General features: G+C 40.9%; 1 protein-coding gene across 1 annotated transcript in view; it reads right to left on the bottom strand.

The window, feature by feature from the left end:
• The window catches only part of rxfp2a (relaxin family peptide receptor 2a), a 43,734-nt gene that overhangs the window by 11,571 nt on the left and 18,899 nt on the right, over positions 1-13,264 (bottom strand). The window contains exons 9-11 of the mRNA XM_063896244.1: positions 11,948-12,022; positions 11,254-11,325; positions 448-519 (exon numbers count right to left, since the gene is read on the bottom strand). Of these exons, the coding sequence (XP_063752314.1) occupies positions 448-519; positions 11,254-11,325; positions 11,948-12,022 (219 nt within the window). The remainder of the gene's footprint in view (positions 1-447; positions 520-11,253; positions 11,326-11,947; positions 12,023-13,264) is intronic.

Genomic DNA, 13,264 nt, shown 5'->3' on the forward strand with positions numbered 1-13,264 from the left:
GTCATTGTAGACCGTTAATCACTTACCAGCTGGAAACCTTAATATTTATTCTGGAGTGAGTTTAAACAACTATCTATTTATTTATTGAACATGCTGCTTCCTTATTATCCATCCAAGGATCAGCCCAATTAAACACTTGTTTCGAATATTATTTTATCTATAATCAACCAATCCAGACATTCATTAAGTGTTTGGAGCTGAGAAACCTCTGCTGATGGGATCAGAAACGGATTCAATTTGAGTTAGGCCGTGAAAAACTATTCTCAATCAGCAACAAGAAACTCCACCCAAAGCATTAAATATTCACAAATAGGCATTTTAATTTCTACTGAAACCCAGTGATTTATCAGACTAACCACAATATTTGTCCGATGTTATTTGTTATGAACTCAATGAATGATGTGACTATAAGGAGACAGAGACAGACTAATCAGCTGCTTTACTCACAGGTCAGCCAGTTTCCACAGGGACTGGAAAGTGTTTTCAGGAATACTTCTGATCCTGTTGTCCATCAGAATTCTCGGAAAAGAACAGAGCAGATAGTATATTTGTGCTGTGATTCAATCCCTGTGGTGAATCACTGTTGGGAATGAAGGTTGACCTCAATCATTGCAAAATCAAGAGTTTTTTTACAACCAATTCCCCAAAAGTCTTGCTCCCCTGACACTGAATCAATTCCATCTTGAACGGCTCTGCTTGAAACGCATGAGTTTCTGCCTCATTCATGCAACTCAGACAGATGCTGCTCAGAACTACAGAGCACCATTGAGGCCGATGGCAGAGTATGTATGTATGCTGTGCTCATACACATCTTAAAGACGAGAGATGAAACCAGAGCTGTAACTGCTTAGACGGAGGTGACATGATTCAACATGAAAGTGAAGCTAGGCACATCATTTACAACCTTTTAAGGCACAGCATTTTTTATCTGATGTTAATCTTTTTTATTGTATTATGGTTGTAAAAGCTTATTTAGTAGTTAAGGACATGGGGGACCAGTGGCGTCATTAGGCCTATTTTTTTATTTATTTTTTTTAAATGCCAACAAATTCAATATAATGTGGCCAGAATATGAGTTCACATAAATAATCATACAACCAGTCATTATTCACTTAAATATGATCATAAATCTTAGTTTCCCTATAGAGCTCCTGCAGATGATGTCATATATGCTGGTCACGTGACGAGATACGACAGGGGCAGCCATTTTGGCAGTCATCGCGGCAGTAAATTGACAGGCACTGGCAGACTGTCAAGGATGGTGGATAACTGCTGTGCACCAGGTTGCACAAATAGGCGTGGGAAAAAGAAAGGTGTATCGTATTATCGCATTCCTAAAGACGCGGAGAGGAGGGAGAAGTGGATTGGAGCGATTAAAAGAGCCAGGAGCCTTCAGAAAAAGACTGAAAGATGGGACCCCCCGGCCGTTGGCTTTCGCTTATGCAGTGATCACTTCATATCAGGTGGGTGAAGGAATACAGTACAATGCTACAAAAAGTTTCTGGTCAGTTTAATTAAATTTAATTAGTTTAATTTAAGAAGTAGCACCCAGTTATTATAGCTAACGGACACTGTGATGTCCCTTTTTAACTCAACAAGTGTGGCTCTGGCGCAGCCTAGCCAGTTAGCAAGTTAGCTTGTAGCAAGCTAGTGGTAAACAAACCCGTGTTGAAATATTCCTTCTTATTGTGTAGGGAGAAAGAGTGATAATCCGTTGAGTCCGGATTTTATCCCCTCAATTTTCGATTACCTTCCATCTCCAGAGAAGAGGAGACATAAAACGAGACTGGAGGTTTTTAACAGAAGGCAGAAGGCTAAACTGCACAAAGTAGAGCAGGCAAAGATATCTGCAAAAAGCTAAAGATAAAATCCAAGCTAAAAAACATGCTAACGTGACACTTCCGTAGCTAGCCAAGCTAATAAACAAACAATGCTAACGTGACACTGCCTATCAAACTGGAATAATTTAATACTTACCCTTGCAGTGATGATGCCGAAGTTTTTGGATGTAAGACTCCACAGTTGAATGTTGTTTACGAAGCCGGACTGACACCATTTGTAAGCCTCCAAGCTTTTGTACGCTCTGAGGGAGTCTCCTGAGTACACTGATGGAAAGCTTACAAGATAGCTGTGGATGTCTGCGTAGCGCAAGTCGGGTACATCGTCTTCAGAGCAGGAGGTTATGCTCTTGAAAAGCACACCGGGTGAATTATATGGGTCGCTTATATTTAATCTCTCTAATTTTGTACTATAAAGCCGAATTTCACTTGAATTAAAATGAGAAGTATACTCGCTCGGTAAGAAAACACTGGCACCGGTGGTCATGTTGACTGCCAAAATGGTGGCTCCCAACCAAAAGTCACGTGACCGCAGGAGCTCTATAGTGAAAGGTAGAGAGTCAGAGTCAGTGCGTCGTTATCCAATCCATTCCACTTGTTCATAGAGCACGCCCACATCACTGAAATCCAGTCCACGTTTTCACTGCAACCTAGGTTGCAGTCGTCTCTGCATCTGGGTACCCGCAGCATGTGTGTACCGGGAGCCAAGCACACATAACCGACTAGAGCAGTATTAGGAGAAGAACGTGAACAAGAATGGATATACGAATTTTTTTCGAGAGAGTAAGTATTGATCACTGCTGTTGATGATAATAAGTTAGCTCCAGCCCCCCAGCTAACAACAGAAAGTCCCATGTAATTAATGAACGAAATGCTCCCTGTTTGACAAATAAAAACCGGGCTTGCAGAGAGCCCCCTGTACAGGAGACAGCGTGTGTTGTGTGCTGTAGAAGATCTCTGTGCACGTCTTACCTTAGTTACCTTAGTTTTGCAGTCAAAAGTTACATTTCAGCTCTAAAAGAACGCTGCTACATAGCTAGCTAGTTAATCTGAAATGCACTGTGAAGGTCCTGGTTGTTTATAGAGTTAGCTGTGCAGTCTTTTATTTTTATTTTTACCATATACTATCTTTTGGGTGACTTCCTTCTGGAGCATCAGCTCCAGCATCAGATACACACAGTGAAACAGGAGCTGAGCTCATTCACGTATGATTATGTGGATAATAATGACAATAAGAATAATATGATGATAATAATAATAATAATAATAATAATAATAATAATAATAATAATAATAATAATAATAATAATCACACCACCACCCCTATTGACCTATAGGAGTCAGGGCAGAGGAGCAGAGAGAGTGAGAGGGGAGAGAGCTCTACTGGAAAGGTGAGTCGCAGGATAGAGTCATTTGTGATGCAGACAGTCTTTAAATTTTATGGGGGGACTTCCTTCTGGAATATCAGCTGTGTTTCTAACTTAACACATGCACACAGTGAAACAAGAGCTGAACACATTCACATATGATATCTTCAGCGGATAATAATAGTAATAATAATGATACATTATGGTAATAATACTCACTCCACCACCTCTATTGACCTGTAGGAGTCAGGGCAGAGGAGCAAAGAGAGTGAGTGGAGAGAATCCTCTACTGGAAAGGTGAGTCTAAAGGATTTCACAGGATAGTCATTTGTGATGCAGACAGTCTTGGAATTTTATGGAACTCGATATGAATATGAAATACGAAACATTTCAGTCCAGGTGCACCATATAAGACTTATTTAACTTGAGCTTTTTAATTTGTTAAAAACAAATATATACGATCAATACGAAACATGATAATAAAACGATTAGCTAGACGCTGATCAACCGTTAGACTATCGATACTGGTTGTTAATTTATCTTGAAGGGTCAGGCAGAAGGAGATGCAGTGGGAGAAAAAGATCAACAGGCAAGGCCAAGGCAGGGAGAGCAAGGGGATCCAGAGATGGATCAAGAGCCAGAGGAAGGTCAAGATATTACAGAGAGAGAAAGAGAGCAAACAGACCAAGAGAGGGAAATTGATGAAGCAGCTGCAGCATCTCACTCCACTACAGTCATCTTTGACAAACATGAGATTGCACAAACACATAAAGACAGTGTTGTTGCATGGAAGAGCTATCAGGCAACTAGAAAACAGGGAAATGTTGCACAGATGATAGCTTCAGCAAATGTGAGTGAGATAGAAGAGAGAAGAGAATATCTCAGGCGAATTGTTGCAGTCACTTCTATGTTAGGGAGACAGGGACTCCCTTTTCGTGGCCATGATGAAGGAAAAGACAGCACAAACAGAGGGAACTTTCTTGCGTGCATGGAGCTTTTGAAGGAATTTGATCCTTTTCTGCAAAAACATAACCCCCCATCAAATGCTCATTATACCTCAGCAACCTCCCAGAATGAGATGATTGACTGTTGTGCCCAGGAAGTGACAAGTGTCATTGTATCTGAAATGACAAAGTCCAAAATCTATGCCATCATGGCAGATGAAGCAAGAGATGTCAAATCAGAGCAGTTAGCTGTTTGCGTCAGGTATGTGTCAGACGGGGCAGTGAAGGAACGTTTCCTAGCGCTTGCGGAGATTAAGTCATTTGATGCCCAGTCCATTGCAAAGGAGCTGCAGCAGCAGATTTAAAAAATGGTCTTGCAGAGCTTAAGTGTGTAGCACAAACTTATGATGGTGCAGCTGTCATGAGTGGGACCACTGGAAGTGTACAAGCACATTTTAGAAGGCTCCACCCTGAAGCTATCTATGTGCATTGTTACGCTCACAAACTCAACCTGGTGTTGTGCCATACTTGCAAGGCCATCCCAGAGGCTGTGGAGCTTTTCAGCTTGTTGGAGTGTGTTTACTCCTTTTTCAGCACCTCCCTAGTGAATCATCATAAGTTCATGGAGACTCAGACAAGGCTTGGATTGAGAACAGTTGACCTTGTCCAACTTTCAAACACTCGCTGGGCTTGTCAGTTGCGGTCAATCAGTGCAGCTCTTGACACGTTGTCTGCCATTTTGGAGTGCCTTTCTGCTATTAGATCCCCCATGGCTGTTGTGCAAAGCTGTATAAATTCTCAGCAGTCTATGCACGGGCCCTTCTGTCTGTAACCGAAGGACTCCACAAGCTCCTTTAGAAAGAGACTTTAGACCTGGCAGAAGCTTTGATCTGCAAACAAGCAGTGTGTGACACACTTAAGGGAAAACGCACAGATGCATTTGCCACAGAGCTTTATGACAGAACCAAAGCCCTGTGCCACACACTCAGTATCCCTGAAGAAGGTGCCAGGACAAGGCAAGAACAGAGGAAAATGGGTGATTTTGTGCTGGAGACAACTGCAGGTGCACGCAATGAATTGAACAGCTCGGACACATTGAAAAGAGAGTTACTTTTCCCGTGTGTGGATAGGATGGTTGGCAAGCTTGAGCAAATATTTTGCAGGATGCAGGGCTACTAAAAGGCATCCAGGTATGCAGTCCGAAATCTGAGAACTTCTTGAGTGAATCACACTTGAATGAACTTGCAAAACACTACAGCACTGACCTGAAAACAGAGGAGGTTCTGGTGGCCAGAAACTTTCTTGCCCGGAAAACAGAGGCTGGATGTTCACCCAAAGATATGTTGACTGTGCACAACCTCCTTGATTCAGACATGTTTCCCTCCCTGAAGGCAACCATCCAAGTTGCTTTAACAGTGCCTGTAAGCAGCTGCTCGTGTGAAAGGTCCTTTAGTGTACTGCGCCGGCTGCACTCCTGGCTACGCCAAACAATGGATCAGAAAAGACTTCACAGTCTTGCAGTCATGTCAATTGAAAAAGACGCACTTCAGCACCTAAATCACAATAGAGTGATAGACGCCTTTACCACCCTTAAAAACAGACGACATTCTTTGATGCTTCCACCCACCAAGTAACTGCCAATTGTAGCCATGTTATTTTAAAATATACTTAGTGAGAACACAGTGCTCTTTTTTTTGCATAGTTTTGGATAATACATGTGGGCTGTTAATGAATAAGAAGCATTGGTTAAATACGGCACTGTAACTATGTGATGGTTCTTTTTTTGTTGTTGTTACTGCTGTGAACATACAGTACTTCCTGTGTTTGTTGTTGTACTGTATTAAAGATGTAATGGTGGCCCGAAACATTTACACAGTAAAGGATCTGTTAAATCTGTCCAAAAAGTGTAAGGCAATTTCTCAGTTTTTGTTAGCTGTTTGTGAAATTAAACGTTCACTCACATCCTGTGCATCTCCTGGGGGCTTAGCCCCCCCTGTCCTTAAAACCTAGTGACGCCCCTGTGGGGGACCATGATAACAGATATAAACAGAGAGGCCGGGACATGCACAGATCACAAGTTAATACAGATGAAAACAGCATCAGATTAAGATCCTCTCTCCGAGTGTTTCTTTCCTCTGGCGAAAGCATTCTTTCCAAATATTTAAAAGTACAAATCTGTCATAAATGATCTGACATCCAAGCCTATAACTTAGCAGCTAAGGTAAAAACCCAGTGAAGGTCAAAGTGTTTCCTTGTGTTAGACTTTAAGCGCTGGATGTCTTTGTATGTTGTCAGATGAATGATTGCAGCACTATTGGCAACATCAGGTTTAGTGTTCATGCCGTTATCCCTGTTTCATGCCTGGGACTTGAGTATGCTTGAAGATTCAGACTTTTCCTTGAATGTCCAGGTAGTTTAGTCACGTTTGAGGCATAGTGATAAAATCAGGTTCCTTTGTCATGAAAAGAACGGAGAGACATCACATTCTTCAAAACAGACTTTGATTGCTGTAATTCCACTTTTTTGAGAAAAATGTCCCCAGTGTGCAGCTGTAGACGTGAAGGCCATCAAACAAAACCAGTCCATCAAACAATGCAAAGGCAATTAAATAATCAGTTTGAAGTCTCATATATACAGTAAATTGTACATGTTGAAATAGTTTTCATAACTCTGTTCTCATAACTCAAAGTTTCTCTTCTTGTGATGATATAGTAATGAATTGTATTCTATTTATTAGTTTAATTTAGTTAAGTTTATTACATTTATTTGCCAGGGACCATTCTGTAGAAAACAAAATGCATATAACATAAGAGATGATTATACCGGATATAGCTCCTTTAGTTCCAAGTTCTAAGCAAACATTAACGCAACTAATGCAATCACTGTTATTGAAATATAGCAACTGAATTTAAGAATTACCAAGAGCATATATACAGTAAATATAAAAAAATACACCCCAAACTTTAAAATATGTCTTAATAATCCACACCCATTCAGCTACCCGCTCTCTGCACCTCTCCAAGATGCAGAAAAAGTGTCTCTTCTAACTCACACACACAGGCGCGCATTGTGCTCTTTGTTTCTGAGATAAATTGATGTAGACAAGGCTGGGTTCTCACAGTCAGCTTGTTGACATTACACATGAAAACATGTTGAAGTCTTTACATGTTTCCAAACTGTCAGAGAGCCTGTTCCATTCCTTAACTCACAAAAGGTCTGCAGTTCTCCTTTGAGACAGCAGTAACTCAATGTCAAAATATCCTGAGCAGATGCAGATTTATGTCCTTGTTCAACCCAATGTCTTAGTAATACAATGGGACATTTATTGTTGTTCATTCTCAGCAATTGTGTGTGTGCGTGTGTGTTCATTTATTTAGTTGGCAGCTTATTCCTTAAAACAGAAGCCTCAGATTGCTTAAAGTAAGAGTAAATATGAAGGTGTCAATGTCAAGCTTGTTATAGAAGTAAGTTATTGTTTTTTTTTTTTATCAACTAAGATTTGTTAGAAAATGTTTTACATTTTAAATTTAAGTACAATATAAGACAAGCAAAAGTTTAATTTGTGGGCCATATTGCATTATACTTTTAGAATTTGCAGAGGGCTGATTCAAAATGGCCTGCGGGCTGCATTTGGCCCCCAGGCGATAGTTTGGACATCCCTGATATAGACAATATGACATAATTGAAGTCATGTCTGATGTAGCTACAACCAGGAAACCCATTCATGTACAGTGGGGCAAAAAAGTATTTAGTCAGCCACCAATTGTGCAAGTTCTCCCATTTAAAAAGATGAGAGATGCCTGTAATTTTCATCATAGGTACACTTCAACTATGAGAGACAGAATGGGGGAAACAATCCAGGAAATCACATTGTCTGATTTTTAATGAATTAATTGGTAAATTCCTCGGTAAAATAAGTATTTGGTCACCTACAAACAAGCAAGATTTCTGGCTCTCACAGACCTGTAACTTCTTCTTTAAGAGGCTCCTCTGTCCTCCACTCGTTACCTGTATTAATGGCACCTTTTTGAACTCGTTATCAGTATAAAAGACACCTGTCCACAACCTCAAACAGTCATACTCCAAACTCCACTATGGCCAAGAACAAAGAGCTGTCAAAGGAGACCAGAGACTAAATTGTAGACCTGCACCAGGCTGGGAAAACTGAATCCGCAATAGGTAAGCAGCTTGGTGTGAAGAAATCAACTGTGGGAGCAATTATTAGAAAATGGAAGACATACAAGACTCTGCTAATCTCCCTCGATCTGGGGCTCCACGCAAGATCTCACCCCGTGGGGTCAAAATGATCACAAGAACGGTGAGCAAAAATCCCAGAACCACACGGGGGGACCTAGTGTGACCTGCAGAGAGCTGGGACCAAAGTAACAGAGGCTACCATCAGTAACACACTACGCCGCCAGGGACTTCAATCCTGCAGTTCCAGACGTGTCCCCCTGCTTAAGCCAGTACATGTCCAGGCCCGTCTGAAGTTTGCTAGAGGGCATTTGGATGATCCAGAAGAGGATTGGGAGAATGTCATATGGTCAGATGAAACCAAAATAGAACTTTTTGGTAAAAACTCAACTCGTCGTGTTTGGAGGAGAAAGAATGCAGAGTTGCATCCAAAGAACACCATACCTACTGTGAAGCATGGGGGTGGAAACATCATGCTTTGGGGCTGTTTTTCTGCAAAGGGACCAGGACGACTGATCCGTGTAAAGGAAAGAATGAATGGGGCTATGTATCGTGAGATTTTGAGTGAAAACCTCCTTCCATCAGCAAGGGCACTGAAGATGAAGCGTGGCTGGGTCTTTCAGCATGACAATGATCCCAAACACACCGCCAGGGCAACGAAGGAGTGGCTTCGTAAGAAGCATTTCAAGGTCCTGGAGTGGCCTAGCCAGTCTCCAGATCTCAACCCCATAGAAAATCTTTGGAGGGAGTTGAAAGTCTGTGTTGCCCAGCGACAGCCCCAAAACATCACTGCTTTAGAGGAGATCTGCATGGAGGAATGGGCCAAAATACCAGCAACAGTGTGTGAAAACCTTGTGAAGACTTACAGAAAACGTTTGACCTCTGTCATTGCCAACAAAGGGTATATAACAAAGTATTGAGATGAACTTTTGTTATTGACCAAATACTTATTTTCCACAATCATTAGAAAATAAATTCTTTAAAAATCAGACAATGTGATTTCTGGATTTTTTTTTCTCATTTTGTCTCTCATAGTTGAGGTATACCTATGATGAAAATTACAGGCCTCTCTCATCTTTTTAAATGGGAGAACTTGCACAATTGGTGGCTGACTAAATACTTTTTTGCCCCACTGTTAGGGGTGGGCGATATACCGGTATGAAAGTAAAAACCGGTATTGTGCTGCGCCATGATATGAATTTTGAGATATCGTTGATACCGCGGTATTCATAAATTCATAAATTGGCGTTCATATTGGGTCGCATTGTCGAACATTCTTTGTCTTCTGAAGTATATTCAAACAGATCTCCGCTGGATTAATGAATGCCTGGACGTGTCCCTAAACAGCCTGTCTGTTCCTAAAACAGCTGTGCACAGAGTTCTCGTGCACCTAATTTCCATACAAAAACGCTCCAAGAGCTCCTTATAAGGGCATGCAAGATGTGTGAACAATCCAGACTCCACAGGCAACGCGAAAGCAACTTTAAACGATCAAAAATCATGACATTATTTTAGGACATCGCGATGTCTAGTAGAATCATGAATGTAGATGTGAAACGGATTTTTTTAGTCCGCGATAAGCATAATAGCGTGTTTAGAACAAAGTTTTGGAAATCTTTTCCCCCGTGACTGATTTCGTAACTTCTAGCAAGCAGGGGCTGTCTTGAGCGGAATGGTTTTTCAGTGAGGAGACGCACGACGCTAAATGCATATGCAGTGAATGATATTAGCCTACTGTAGGCTACCTAATTATGCCCATTATTTGATTTAAGTAATACAACAACAGAAGGTAAGCAAGAAATAAAGGCCTGGTCCGTATACAAGCCTGCCCCAAATAAAGGCCAGTGCGATGTGCAGCCTAAGTAAATAAAAGCACTCAATTTGAGGATTTACGGTGTAGACCTATTTTTATGAGCGGACGTTGCAATCATTTTTTGCTGCGCGGAAGTAGTGCTAGCAATAGTGGATCCAAAACAAGAAGAAGAAGACGACGAAGAAGAAGACATTGAAGAAAAAGAACACATTGAAAATTAAAGATGAATCAACAGGCAGAAAAGAATACCCAGGTGCAGGATGACGAATTGGTGAAAAAGAAAGGGGGCACCTCTGTCGTGTGGAACTGGTTCGATCTGGTTAGATCTCCGACCTCGAACAAAAAAATATCTTATGTAAATTGTGTCGCCGTGCTGTTTTAGCGAAAGGTGGAAACACCACCAATTCATTAAATCACCTTAAAACGATGCATGTACGAGAATATGCAGATTGCATCAAAATGCGAGAAGCAATCAGCCCAGGAGCTCGACCAAAGACAAGCCAGACTTCCACTCAATCGCTTCAGCAATCACTACAAACATCATTCGCTGCCGGTACTCCCTATGAGCGGACAAGCAAGAAATGGAGAGACATCACGGAGGCTATAACCCATCACATTGCAAAGGACATGGTACCCATCCAAACTGTGGAGAAAGTGGGTTACAAAAAGTCACTTCAAACTCTGGACCCAAGGTACGAGATCCCGAGCCGCAAATACTTCAGCCAGAAATGCCTGCCTCAACTTTACTTGGAATGTCTGGAGAGAGTTTACGGCGAAGTAAGCCAAGTCGATTTATGATGTTAAAATACATATTTTGCCTCAACTAATGTCATTTAACTAAGAAGGGCTATTCAAATGTGATTCAGATTTTTACCCCCTCATATATCGTGATATAATATCGATATCGTCTGGACAGTGAAAAATATCGTGATATGAATTTTACCTCATATCGCCCACCCCTACCCACTGTATGTCCTCCCTGCTGATGATCCTCATTTGTAGTTTATCATTCAACTTCAGGAACTCTTTTAACGGAATGGAAACATGGCTGATGACTCTTAGAAGGGGTTGTTTCAGTTAAAAACCGGGATACTCACAGAACTTCAAGCTTGCTGCAGGACTTTAAGATTGAGTGGTTGAGATTCTGAATCTGGTTTCCTTCAAGATCCCTGTGAGCAGAACAAAAAAGGGGAGTGGGGGGGAGGACATGTTGTTTAAGCTTTACAATACATAAAAACACACGTGGTGGAGATGACGTTCCGTCTAAATGAGCATAAAAATAGGAATAAAATACAATATTTGTCTGGTGTATGGGGGTTAGCAAAAGATAATGTTACCTTGTATTATTGTAAATATTAGATTTTTTTACTACTTGCACTTTGTCGTTTATAGTGTATTTGTTGTTGCTGTATATACAGTGCACCAGGTTGGCCCTCTGGTGACAATAAGGTGTGTTTAATTGAAAAGGGAAAAAAAGAAGGAGACAGACACTGTATTTAAAGAGGGGATTTGAAAGCGGACTGATTGTTATCATCAAAGCTACAGATCAGGAAGAGGTCGTTCTTAATGTCAGACGCATCCTTGATCTCACTTCTTGACAAACATTGTTTATCTCATCCACTTATTGCCACACACATACTGATAAATAATATTTAAAGAGCAGATGTCTACTGAAGCACACGCATGCACTATACACCTGCACATACACACACACACACACACACACACACACACACACACACACACACACACACACACACACACACAAGTACACTGTCAGCGCAGACTCACAGCCAGTCCAAGGCAGGCATGTGTTGACAGAAGCTCGGGTGTGGAAGCTGCTGCAGCGAGGTGCCCACCATGGATCTGGCAAAACAAACAAAACATTTTATTTTTCAACACAGAAAATTGGACTCTCTCAGCGGGGTGTTCCCATTGTTACGGAACGAAGGTGATGCATTGTTGTGCCACAGCTTGTATAACTGGAAACCAAACATGCGTCATTTGAAAATGATAAAGAAAACTGAAGAGGATGAAAATTAGAAAGGGACTGCTAGAGAAACACAGAGACTAATGAGGACGAGGTCACAGTAGTACTGAAAATATAAATAAAGAATCATTCATTCACATCTGTGAGTGTAATGACAAAGGTAACTTTAAATAATGCATCTAGTCTCTAGAAACAGTAAATAAGCAACTTATTGTACTCACTAGTTGCATGATTACTGCAATCTGTACTGTGGTTTTGATTTTTCCTTTCAGTCTCACTTGATTTCCCCTGATTTCTACTATGAGGTACTCGAAACATGCTTGAGATTAACTGTTCCATCAGAGTTCTAATTTTTAATGACATTACATTTCATGCTGACTTCACCATGTGTTTCTGGCATGATGCAGTTTACGACAAGGGGCTGATTTCTCCAACATCTGTGCCTTCAAAGTTGGAAGCCGCTCGGAAAACCTTTTTATATAAAAAGTAAAAACTGACAAACGTGCATCATGAGTCCATATTAAACTCTGCCAGGCACGTTATGTTTACGACTTATTGGTTGGTCTGTGTATCAGTAAGGTTATGTAAATCAAATCGAATCTTTGATATTGTTTTCACAGGGTAAAATTATATGTGCTCACAAATGATTAAGCAAACAACAGTGGATTAAATAAATAATACAGTGTTAAGTGTAATTGCTAACCCTACTCCTGGGTATGTTTTCAGTCATTTTTTATTTATTTACTGCAAGTACTCAAATGAATAGTCTTGGCTTTGAAAAATAGTCGGCTGTAAATGCAAGAACATGATTTGTAGATTAAAAGGTGTCGTGAAACGTTCTCAGGAGCCTTTAATCAAATGGAGTTAAATCTCCCGGCACTGTGAAGTGGTTAAAGTAAAGTCAGTTTTAAAAAAAGAAATGTTGATATTTCATGGGGTAAAACCTCAGACAGATGAGAGACTGAGCAGAGATCCGAGAATGCAGTTCATCTCACAGATGAAAAGAGAGACATATGGTCACTTTGAGAGTAACTCCCGGTGGGCAGAAACGCTCTTTGAAGAGACAGGCAGAGTGATTGCGCATTTATATAAGGCATTTATCCGTCAAGCGTCAACCT

The sequence above is a fragment of the Eleginops maclovinus genome, chromosome 11, assembly GCF_036324505.1.
Source record: "Eleginops maclovinus isolate JMC-PN-2008 ecotype Puerto Natales chromosome 11, JC_Emac_rtc_rv5, whole genome shotgun sequence".
NCBI lineage: Eukaryota > Metazoa > Chordata > Actinopteri > Perciformes > Eleginopidae > Eleginops > Eleginops maclovinus.